At 42.0% G+C, this 12500-nt stretch overlaps 2 protein-coding genes across 4 annotated transcripts in view; both read left to right on the top strand.

Moving 5' to 3' along the window:
• Positions 1–10738, top strand: part of srfb (serum response factor b) — a 42113-nt gene extending 31375 nt beyond the window's left edge. The window contains exons 4-8 of one of the 3 annotated variants that reach the window (XM_079854829.1): positions 281–406; positions 1086–1163; positions 1271–1453; positions 3499–3575; positions 8553–10738. In XM_079854829.1, coding sequence (XP_079710955.1) covers positions 281–406; positions 1086–1163; positions 1271–1453; positions 3499–3575; positions 8553–8630 — 542 coding nt within the window. In that variant the 3' untranslated portion in view covers positions 8631–10738. Of the gene's footprint in view, positions 1–280; positions 407–1085; positions 1164–1270; positions 1454–3498; positions 3601–8552 lie in introns of all 3 variants that reach the window. The other 2 variants (XM_079854830.1, XM_079854831.1) reach the window with 2 other exon arrangements.
• Positions 10739–11099: 361 nt separating this feature from the next.
• The window catches only part of tmem254 (transmembrane protein 254), a 9430-nt gene continuing 8029 nt past the window's right edge, over positions 11100–12500 (top strand). Inside the window, exon 1 of the mRNA XM_079854850.1 lies at positions 11100–11265. Coding sequence (XP_079710976.1) covers positions 11179–11265 — 87 coding nt within the window. The 5' untranslated portion in view covers positions 11100–11178. The remainder of the gene's footprint in view (positions 11266–12500) is intronic.

Raw genomic sequence — 12500 nt, 5'->3', positions numbered from 1 at the left:
AGCACCTGTATAGTAAAGTGTAATTTATTCCTGTGATCAAAGCTGAATGTTCAGCATCATTACTCCAGTCTTCAGTGTCACATGATCCTTCAGAAATCACTCTAATATGAGGATTTGTATGATGAATGTTGAAAAGAACAGCATTTCTTTGAAACAGAATATTTTTTAACATTATAAATGTCCTTTTCTCTTGTGTGTGTGTGTGTGTGTGTGTGTGTGTGTGTGTGTGTGTGTGTGTGTGTGTGTGTGTGTGTGTGTGTGTGTGTGTGTGTGTGTCCAGGCTCTCCGTTTGCTCCCGGGACTCAGCTTCAGCACTCGTCCGGCTCACACACACTCACACCAGCTCCTCAAGGATCTCAGGGATCGCAGACCGTGTTCCGGCTGCCCGCCGCCGTCTCGCTTACCGGTGTGTGTGTGTGTGTGTGTGTGTGTGTCAATCTGATGCTCTTTCATACGCATTATACATTAGGCAACATTCAAAAGTTTAAAGGCAGGAAATTCACCCGTTTGGACAGTTGGCTCCTCCCACTAGTGGGCGGAGTCATGTTTCAAATTACCACATTTGCTGCAATATTTTATAATCGAATCTGCTGTAAGATCCCCGGATTAATCTATACATTCATGCATTCATATTTATTATAGTAATAAAAAATGTCATGAGTTTAAAATTAAATTGAAATTAAAACAATGTGTTTCCATGGAAATATTTATATATAGAATGTATGTTTATTTATTTATTTATTTATTTTTAAATATATATATTTTTAATTATTATTATTTTATTAAATATTAATGTATTGACAATTATTTATATTTTTTATATATATTATAGCTAATACATAACGATTATTGTTTTTATTGGATCATTTTAGTAATGATTCTCTAATCGTGTTTATTAGAGTGATGTTAACGAGATTGACATGAGCGGATCAGATGAATGTCATTCGCTCTGGTGTTTGATCTCTAGTTTGGTGAAACACACGTCCGGTTTGATCAGTATCTGGTTTGCTTGCAGAGCTGCAGGAAATGAGCAGCTCATGTGACGTGTGTGTGTGTGTGTGTGTGTGTGTGTGTGTGTGTGTCAGGCGGGCCGATGCCGCAGCAGATCCAGGTCCAGTCGAGCAGCGCTGACAGCAGTCCAGAGATGAACACGGTGTCCACAGGTGAACCTTCATCATGTGTGTGTGTGTGTGACGGCGCCACCTGCTGCTCAGTGTGTGTGTGTGTGTGACTCTCTCTCTCTCTCTCGCTCTCTCTCTCTCTCTCTCAGCCACGGTCAGTCTCCCGGCAACCATCGTCACGACGTCGGTGCCCACCTCCATGGCGGGTCACATGATGTATCCCAGCTCACACACGGTGATGTACGCGTCGGGTCCCACGCTGGCAGACGGAGGTCTGGTGCTCAACGCCTTCTCACAGGGGCCGGTGTCGCACGCCCAGACGCAGGACACAGGTGTGTGTGTGTGTGTGTGTGTGTGTGTGTGTGTGTGTGTGTGTGTGTGTGTGTGTGTGTGTGTGTGTGTGTGTGTGTGAGGCACACAGACAGATTTTATCTGGCCCAGCTCTGTTCCTCAGAACCCCTCTCCTCGTCCCACACACCGCAGAGAGTGACGGGCCTGTAGCGGCCCAGATCCGGACTGAAGACATGGACCGCACTCGGCCCAACACTAGCCCATTAATGACCCTGAACTGGGCCAGAACTGGTTTTAATAGTGGCGCTGATTCTCAGCCATTAATAAACCATATCAGCCATCTACTCCCCCACAGCTGACCTGAGACAGAACAGGTTTATTATTAGTACCGATTCTCAGCCTTAAACCGAAGCACAGCCACACCTGAGCCGTATCTAGCCCAGTCCCAAAACACAATTCTTATCTTTTATACATATCTTGTATACTACTTTATATTTTTTTACAGTATTTGCCATTATTTGTTTTGGTAAATGTTTTGGTAATAATGTATGTAAACACAATCATTGCAATAAACTGCATTAAATTTAATAAAAAATCTCACACACACACACACACAAACAAACAAACAAACAAACAAACAAACACACACACACACACACACACACACACACATACAGTCTACAAGACAAATGTACCAGACAGACAGGGTAATCACAATAATGATTTTTATTGCAGAAAATGTCAAAAAGCGGTAGTACAGTAGTGTGTAGTACAGTAGTGTGTGTGTAGTACAGTAGTGTGTAGTACAGTAGTGTGTAGTACAGTAGTGTGTAGTACAGTAGTGTGTAGTACAGTAGTGTGTAGTACAGTAGTGTGTAGTACAGTAGTGTGTAGGACAGTAGTGTGTAGTACAGTAGTGTGTAGTACAGTAGTGTGTAGTACAGTAGTGTGTAGTACAGTACAGTTGTGTGTAGGACAGTAGTGTGTAGTACAGTAGTGTGTAGTACAGTAGTGTGTGTGTAGTACAGTAGTGTGTAGTACAGTAGTGTGTAGTACAGTAGTGTGTAGTACAGTAGTCCACATGGTGTGTGTAGCGTCTGATCTCTCTGGTGTACAGGACCTTTGTGAAGACACTTCTCACTGAAACGCACCGTACCTGAAACCCAGCATCGATGAGCGTTTGATATCACTGTCGTAAAACTTGTCATAAAAGCTTCTTGAGGTCTTCATTGCTGAAACATCAGGGCAGAAGTGTGTGAGAGTGAACAGAACATGGGAGCGCGTCTCCTTCCTCTACGCGTGATCAGATCGAGTGAAACACACTTAACGCCAGATGGAAACACACGCGAGAATTAAAGATGATGTTTGAGTTCAGCAATACGCAGCAGATCAAACGCTTCACAGGTGGACTCCGACTCCACACACACACACACACACACACACACACACACACACACACACACACACACACACACACACACACACACAGCTCAGATGAGCTGCACTACACTGCCCCCTACAGGTCTCTAATACTCATATCAGCCGTTCACTTTAAATCCCACAATCCCCTGCACTGGCCAGAACAGGTTTTAGTTTGGTACATATAATAAAATTATTAACTTCATGGTGAACAAAATAAATAAAAGACCTCATGATAATGGTGAAATGATCACAGAGATTAATTATAATCAGTTCAATATTTTAAAGTGTAGTATTGTTTTAAATGAATCTTTGAATTGACAAGTTATAACCGAATGAAAATAACTGTCATTTCTGTGATGATTTTACCATAATCATGTGGTGTAAAACACAATAACATGATCATAAAAGTATTCAGTGAGTGTGTGTGTGTGTGTGTGTGAGAGAGAGAGAGAGAGAGAGAGAGAGAGAGAGAGAGAGAGAGTGTGTGTGTGTGTGTGTGTGTGTCGTCGTCTTTATTTCTATAGCACTTTGTACAACACAGAGTGTTTCAAAGCAGCTTTACAGAGATAACAGGAAAATAATGGAACAAAGTTTGTTTCTAGAAGAATATAGCGTCAGTCCAGCTTACTGAGATAAAAACAAGTTTGTGTGTGTGTGTGTTCAGGTGGTGTTCCTCAGGTGTTCCTCACGGCTCCTCAGGGAACGGTCCAGATTCCCGTCTCAGCGGTGCAGCTTCATCCAGTACGGCAAGATCAACACTTCACAAGTGAAACTCTCAATATTCTCTCGTTACCCAGCATGCATCTCACTGCACTAATGCACCGTGGCCTGCAGGGGGCGCTGTGATGATGCATGAGCACTTCAGTCCTGCACACACACTGATGTTCACACACTTACACTACGCCCTAAAACTATTAGTCACTGTAAACTGGCCTGTCAATCATCTTTCACAGTGAAACTCCTCCACATTTGATTTAATTCCACTTCCTGCTGTACCGGGGAGAAGTGTTGATCTGCAGTCGCGGGTCTTTCATGCGGAGACTCTCCTCGTATTAATGCATAATGATGATGATGCGTTTAAAAGTCAAACGGATCTTTATAAACGTCCACATTGTTATTGCAGATGAACTATAAAACGGATAACTTTAAATTCATATTTTTCTATCAGGATGAACTTTGATTAGTCACTCAAACCTTCATCTAAACCTCTCAGCGTCGGTCGCGCACATCTGCCATGTTCTGTAGTTTTTTAACACTTTTTGCAGTGGATTGTGGGTAATATTAGCTATTATAGTTCGCACGGATCCACACTTCGAAAATCCACTGGGAATAGTGGATCATCCGGGACTTCTGGCACACACTCTTCAACACACTATACTTTGGGACACACTTATTCTCACACACTGTTCAGGATGGATAGTGTGAACATTGAGACGCACCGCGTGTCTCACACCCTAACACACTCACACACACAGAATATTAGGTTTGCTTTTGCTTCGAGATTTCACTTTCACTCGTGTTTTGAAGTGATAGAAATAAATGACCAGCAGTTATTCTTCATCTGCACATGGAAATATGATTTATGAATGGGCAAAATGAACCGTTAGATGTTCTGCACTGTAGACGCTGACCTCATGCTGATCTTATTTTAACCAAGTTCAAATTCTGGTGTAGAATCCCAGAATGCATTGCAACTTTAAGAATGGGTTTCTGTGGCAATATTTATTTATAATTTATTTATATTTATTAAATATGAATGTATTCATAAATATTCATATATTCATATTTATGATTAATACACATTTTTCATCAGATTAAAATTTAATTTAAATTATATATATATATACAGTGCAATGCATAAGTTAATACACCCATGCTAAAGCCATATCTCTAGGTGTGGTGAAGGCTATGTGATGATGTGGGGCTATTTTAATTCCAAAGGCCAAGGGAACTTTATCAGGATGCATAGTATCCTAAAAATTAATAAAAAAAAAATACTTAAAAATAAAAATCTGCCTGCCTCTATGGGAATTTAACATAGGGGTGTACACACTTATGCACCCTGTATTTTAAGGAAGAACATTTATTTATTTACGATACATTATTCATTCACAAAGAAAATTGGTGTCCTAAAAGGTTGGATTTTTCCTAATTTTTTAAATTAAGGCATTAAGTTCAATTTCCAAAATATGATTTTTTATTCCTCTTTTTAGTCAACTTTAGCATGGGTGTATTAACTTATGCATTGCACTGTATATATATGTATATGTATGTGTATGTATGTGTGTGTATATACACTCACCTAAAGGATTATTAGGAACACCACACTAATACTGTGTTTGACCCCCTTTCGCCTTCAGAACTGCCTTAATTCTACGTGGCATTGATTCAACAAGGTGCTGAAAGCATTCTTTAGAAATGTTGGCCCATATTGATAGGATAGCATCTTGCAGTTGATGGAGATTTGTGGGATGCACATCCAGGGCACGAAGCTCCCGTTCCACCACATCCCAAAGATGCTCTATTGGGTTGAGATCTGGTGACTGTGGGGGCCATTTTAGTACAGTGAACTCATTGTCATGTTCAAGAAACCAATTTGAAATGATTCGAGCTTTGTGACATGGTGCATTATCCTGCTGGAAGTAGCCATCAGAGGATGGGTACATGGTGGTCATAAAGGGATGGACATGGTCAGAAACAATGCTCAGGTAGGCCGTGGCATTTAAACGATGCCCAATTGGCACTAAGGGGCCTAAAGTGTGCCAAGAAAACATCCCCCACACCATTACACCACCACCACCAGCCTGCACAGTGGTAACAAGGCATGATGGATCCATGTTCTCATTCTGTTTACGCCAAATTCTGACTCTACCATCTGAATGTCTCAACAGAAATCGAGACTCATCAGACCAGGCAACATTTTTCCAGTCTTCAACTGTCCAATTTTGGTGAGCTCGTGCAAATTGTAGCCTCTTTTTCCTATTTGTAGTGGAGATGAGTGGTACCCGGTGGGGTCTTCTGCTGTTGTAGCCCATCCGCCTCAAGGTTGTGCGTGTTGTGGCTTCACAAATGCTTTGCTGCATACCTCGGTTGTAACGAGTGGTTATTTCAGTCAAAGTTGCTCTTCTATCAGCTTGAATCAGTCGGCCCATTCTCCTCTGACCTCTAGCATCAACAAGGCATTTTCGCCCACAGGACTGCCGCATACTGGATGTTTCTCCCTTTTCACACCATTCTTTGTAAACCCTAGAAATGGTTGTGCGTGAAAATCCCAGTAACTGAGCAGATTGTGAAATACTCAGACCGGCCCGTCTGGCACCAACAACCATGCCACGCTCAAAATTGCTTAAATCACCTTTCTTTCCCATTCTGACATTCAGTTTGGAGTTCAGGAGATTGTCTTGACCAGGACCACACCCCTAAATGCATTGAAGCAACTGCCATGTGATTGGTTGATTAGATAATTGCATTAATGAGAAATTGAACATGTGTTCCTAATAATCCTTTAGGTGAGTGTGTGTGTGTATATATATATATATATATGTAGTTGCAATCGAACTTATTCAACCCCCATTGCAAATCAGGTTTATTGGCAAAATGTACAGACTTTCAGCGGTTTGCAATGAACAAATCAAACTAAAGTAAGTGAAATAGCTCAACACAACAAATGTTTCATGTGGTTTCCCCAAACTGAACTGAATATGCAACTTTTAATGACTTCTGCAGTCTCACAATTATTCCCCCCCCTTCATGGCAAGCATCTTTAGCACTGAGTAGAACCAAAGTCCTTTTAGGCAAGTCGTGCCACTCGGCCGCCATCTTGGCAACGTCTCCGGGCAGCTATTTCGGACTAACAAGACCAGGCTCCTATCTAAATGAATGGGCAGAGAGTCAGAACTGCACTTTCACTGGTCACCGGGACATAAAAACTGCATGTATAGAAACCGCAATAAAATATGATAAAAATCGCTGAAAAAGTTTGATGACTTTGCCCCAAAATAAGGTTTAAAACGCCTTTTTCCCCACAGGTTATACCTTTACTACGCATGCGCAAGGGTTCACGTTCACGACACCAAACTTCATTTACGTCTCTATCCATAATGCCGGTGTTGTGCCAAGCACTTAAACAATTATATGTATTTAAATGTCTGAAACCTAAAATAAACATTATGTGGTTAAAACACTGAACAGTTGTGATATAGCCTATGACGAGCGCTGAGCGGGTCCGTCTTTGGCTCAGCGCCAGCCACAGCGCGAAAGCACAGGTTGAATATGGCAGTTATGTCACGTCACTGTACATTCGCTCCTTAGTGGTCAGCTGCTGACTGTTAAAAGCAGATGATTGGCTTTCCAGCGGGAGGGGCGGGACATGTGCATACAACCGCCATCTTTGCCGTTACGGGTTTTCCTCATATAGTTGTATTGAGGATTGAGGAAGTGGCATGTCTCATATAAATTATTCTGAGGGATCTGAGCCCGTTCCTCATGAGCAACGCCTCCAGTTCAGGAATATTCCTGGCCTTCTTCAAATCCCACCAGAGATGTTCTATGGGGTTCAGGTCATGTGACTCTGATGTCACTGTGTCTCCCAGGACTTCTTCTGCAGCCGAGCCTTGCTGGTCTCTGAGGAATGCTTGGGATCATTGTCCTGTTGAAGGTCTGAGCTCCAGCTTCCTCACTGACGGCATGACGGTTTCTCCCAGGATCTCCTGATACTTCAGTGACTCCATCTCTCCCTCCTCATGCTGCAGTTTTCCAGAGCCGGAGGATATCCATCAGCCGAGAGCATCACGAGCTCCACACGCTGAACTGTAGACGTGTTCTTCACAGCGTACGCTTCATTCCTCCTCCACACACGCTGATCCACAGGGACGAACAGCTCCAGTTCTGTTCCATCGCTCCACAGAACAGAATCCCAAAACTTCCGTGGCTTATTCGCATGATTTTGAGCTCTTCTTGTGCTGTTGTGTCAGCAGTGGTGTCGTGCTGGAGCTCTGGCACGCGTACGAGCTGAACCTCAGAGTCACCAGGTCTTCCTGCAGGTCTTCTGTCACTCCAGGGTTATACGAGCCGCTGATCGCTTCCTCCTCCTGCCCGTCCAGGCAGAGCAACCACTGTTCCTTTAACTCTGAACTTGCGAACTCTGCTTCCAGCGGTGTCTCTAAGAACATTCAGTGTCTTCGCTATCTCTCGGTCTCCTGTTCCTTGTTTATGAAGGGTGATAATCTTCTCCTAACTCATATTTCTAACATGCAGTCAAACGTGACGCTCATCAAACCTCGTCAGGTCAGATGTGTCATGTGTTCTAGCTCTAGCACACCTGGTGCCGCTAATGAAGCCCTTGATTAGCGAGGCGACCCCTGTTCTGCAGATCTGTGCTGTTGTGAGGGATTATATCGGGGGTGGGTGGGGGGGGGTAATTCTGAAACTGCAGAAGTCATTAAAAGTAGCATTTTCAGTTCAAGAATTACATGATCAGATGTGTAACACCAATGGATTGTCAGTGTTGGACTAAAGGATCGGAAGAACTGTGACTGTAAGTGTTTGAAATCACTCCGGTTTGAGGTTCCAGTCGACGTCAGTCACACATGAGCTGTGTGTGTGTGTGTGTGTGTGTGTGTGTGTGTGTGCAGATGACAGATTGTGATGGTCCTGGAGTGTGATGATGTCGATGTTTGATGATCTGACCCAAGTGTGTGTGTGTGTGTGTCTCCTCAGATGGTGATTGGTCAGTCCAGCGGCACCAATAGCCTCTCGGAGCTTCAGCTCGTCAATCTGGACGCCAAGAGCAACTGACTTTACCAGCACAGACTGAAGACACTATTTATTAACGCCTTTCTGAGATTGAGCTTTATACAGTATGTCACTGGTGTGTGTGTGTGTGTGTTTCTACAGGACGATCAGTCCCTCCGCAGCACAGTGAATGAGATGAAGCCAGATGTGTGTGTGTGTGTGTGTGTGTGTGTGTGTGTGTGTGTGTGTGAGAGAGAGTGTGTTAGTGTTAGTGTAAGTTTACATGTTTTTCTATCCCGGTGGGGTCTTAAACCTGAATGCAAACACACTCATGGGGACTCGTGTCACTGTGGACGGGTTAGTGTGTGTGTGTGTGATGGGGAGGTTTAGGGGTCAGGGTTAGTGTGTGTGTGTGTGTGTGTGTGTATTGTTGTTGCTTCTTTGGTTTCTGTGTAACATCACTCTCAGGGTCCCCGTGTGTCGTCAGGTCTCCCTCAGATAAAGCGAGTCGTTCTGCTGAATAACTCGTTCGTTTTCTCTGACAGCCGTAACTCCGGTTTCTCACACACTCCGGTGGAGGAGTGTGTGACCTTCATACACACCTCTAATGTAAACACACACTAGAACAGCAGATCTCTGTTCATCACACGACTGATATCTCATATGATCACAAAGAGTCTTCAGTTCATCTCATGAAATATCATTATATGGCTGAGCACAAGATCATCTCATGTCTTCATATGTGAACACACACACACACACACACACACACACACACACACACACACACACACTTATAACCGTAGAATAACTTGCTGAAGCAAATGGCTATATTTTCATTGATCATTGATCAATTTATATTCTAATTAATACAATTCTTCGAGTGTGTGTGTGAGTGTGAGAGAGAGTGTGTGTGTGTGTGTGTGTGTGTGTCAAGTCACCTTCATTTATTTAGCGCTTTTAACAATATAGATTGTTTTAAAGCAGCTTTACAGTGATAATAGGAAATTAAAGTAACAGAGATTGTTTTGGCTTTACAGCAGCTCTTGTGTGTGTGTGTGCGTGCGTGTGTGTGTGTGTGTGTGTGTGTGTGTGTGTGTGTGTGTGTGTGTGTGTGTGTGTGATTTCACTGTTGTGATCAGCGCAACTCTTCACGTCTGACAAACACTGGCTTCTGCGAGAGAGTGTGTGCGTGTGTGTGTGTGTGTGTGTGTGTGTGTGTGTGTGTGTGTGTGTGAGGGATGCTGGTTAAAACTCATTTGGCCTTTGTGAAAACACGACGAGACGTGTGGAATTGTACATAGCCTGTTTTCTAATATCTGAGGTGTGTGTTGCCCGTGTGTGCGATGGCATGCCGCTGTTTTTTATAGATATTTTGTATACATTGTAACCGTTTTGCTTATGAAATCAGATATTTGACTCACCATGTAAATTAATGTAATATAAATATATTATATTGATTTATACAGTGTTAAGATGAGAAATACTTTTTCAAACTCTTTTTCTCTCTTTTGTAACATGATTGTGCCAAATTGCCTCTAGAAATACAATTAAAAGAGAGAGAAAGAGGTTTGAGTTTTTTCCCTCCATCCCTTCTTTCTTTTTTCTTCTTTTTCTTCCTCCTTTCTTTGAAGCCTGAACTGTGTGACGTCACTGCCTGTCAATCAAACAATCGGATTGTCAATCACTTTCTCATTATACTCAACAAACGCTCTTCTAGAGTTGATCTTTCATTCACACTAGTATCTGTTTCCGGTCACGTGTCTCTGGAAGTCGTCCTGCTGTTTACTTCGCTTCGTGTTTTAATCATCTCCTTCATCAGTTTCTCGGTTCAGATCTCCAGGTCGCGAGATATCAGGAACGTCATTATTTTCGGACAGCTGAATGATGTGTCCTTTTGTTTTTCAAGTCTTTTTTTCTCTCTTTTTTTAATTTTAATTATTTTTTTCTTCTAACTTCACCTGAATGGCACGTAATGCTGACGTCATAGAGCTGATCACTGCGCGAGTGTGTTTGAAATGTTTTTTGAAGTTAGTTTTAGAGTATTTGAGAGATTGTGTGAGAATAACACTGATTATTTTGTTGTAAGTCTTGGATTATTGTGTGATTTAAGGTTTTTTCTCTGACACAGCAAATGTACAGACCTTTTTGTAATAAAAAATGGATCTTGTCACGCCTTTTCCCCTTTTTTATGATGAAGTTCACTGCATTTATAATTTACTGTGGTAAACAAATATCACGGCACTCAAACTAGGCAAATGAAATGCTTCTTTCATTCTAATATTATATGTAGCTTTACTTATAATTGAATCCACAACAGTGTGTTGGATCATAACCTCTATTTTCGTGCAGATATTACTGTGGTAGTTTTTGTTATATTAACATTAGGCTATGTCACAGTTGGCTACTCGGATCCTCTAAATGTATTTTTAAGAATATTTTCCAGTGACATTTTAATTTGTATTATTGCAGAACATAAAAGTATATGTTCTGAACGCGGGACTTTAATTCTGTGACGTATGTGTTGCGTCATTTCCGGTGCCGTGACTGACGGGCTGCTGAGAGCAGACACTAGTGCAGTTTCAGTGGTTATTGACTGATCATCTTCATCATGGCCAGAAGTGACAGCTCGTCATATTTCAGGAGGTCCAGTCCGTTCTGGATCGTGACCGTCGCGGTTTCTTTGGGGTTTTACACGGTAAGTTGAAACTTTAATGAATTATTCATTCATTCATCATCATGAAAGACTTTTATTCTGTAATACTTTTAAAATTGAATAATACTTTAAATGTAACGTTAATCCAGCCCTCAATTTTTGTAAAAAAAAAAAAAAAAAACTTTCAATTAATGTGTGTATGTATGTGTGTATATATATTGTATGTGTGTGTGTGTGTGTGTATATATATATATATATATATATGAAAACCGAGATAGTGTTTATGACTGAGTAAAGAGTGAAATGAAAAGTTTAATTGTGATGATGGGAATATGCAAACTCATGATGATGATGATGATGATGATGATGAGTAAATAAACACGATCTGGGGTGCGTTTCCCGAAAGCATCGTTGGCCAACTATGGTCGCAAGTTCCCTCGTTACCAATAGAGTTCAATGGACATTGCGATGAACTTGCGACCATAGTTGGCCAACGATGCTTTCGGGAAACGCACCCCTGGTCATTAGAGTGAACTTTACCTCAGTGGTTTACATGTTCTGACTAAAGTCCTGCGCTCTTATCATTACCTTTGCTACACTCACTTCATATCAACCCTGTGTGTGTGTGTGTGTGTGTGTGTGTTTCGCTGTACTTTTGAGGACCAAAATAATAGTAAAACTTGAGATTTGTGAGGACTTTTGCTGGTCCTGACGAGGAAAATTGATTAAACATTTTTTTTCCTTCTTCTTTTTTTTTTTTTTGATAATGTAAAAATGCAGAAAGTTGTGTGTGATGGTTAGTGTGTGTGTGTGTGTGTGTGTGTGTGTGTGATGGGTAGGTTTATGGGTTAGTGTGTGTGTGTGATGGGTAGGTTTATGGGTTAGTGTGTGTGTGTGTGTGTGATGGGTAGGTTTATGGGTTAGTGTGTGTGTGTGTGTGTGTGTGTGTGTGATGGGTAGGTTTATGGGTTAGTGTGTGTGTGTGATGGGTAGGTTTATGGGTTAGTGTGTGTGTGTGTGTGTGTGTGTGATGGGTAGGTTTATGGGTTAGTGTGTGTGTGTGTGTGTGTGTGTGTGTGTGTGTGTGTGTGTGTGTGTGTGATGGGTAGGTTTATGGGTTAGTGTGTGTGTGTGTGTGTGTGATGGGTAGGTTTATGGGTTAGTGTGTGTGTGTGAGTGTGTGTGTGATGGGTAGGTTTATGGGTTAGTGTGTGTGTGTGTGTGTGTGTGTGTGTGTGTGTGTGTGTGTGTGTGTGTGTGTGTGATGGGTAGGTTTA

Source organism: Squalius cephalus, assembly GCF_949319135.1.
Source record: "Squalius cephalus genome assembly, chromosome: 21".
Lineage (NCBI taxonomy): Eukaryota > Metazoa > Chordata > Actinopteri > Cypriniformes > Leuciscidae > Squalius > Squalius cephalus.
The sequence above is the reverse complement of the archived record's forward strand: the minus strand, read 5'-3'. Positions and strand labels throughout refer to the sequence as shown.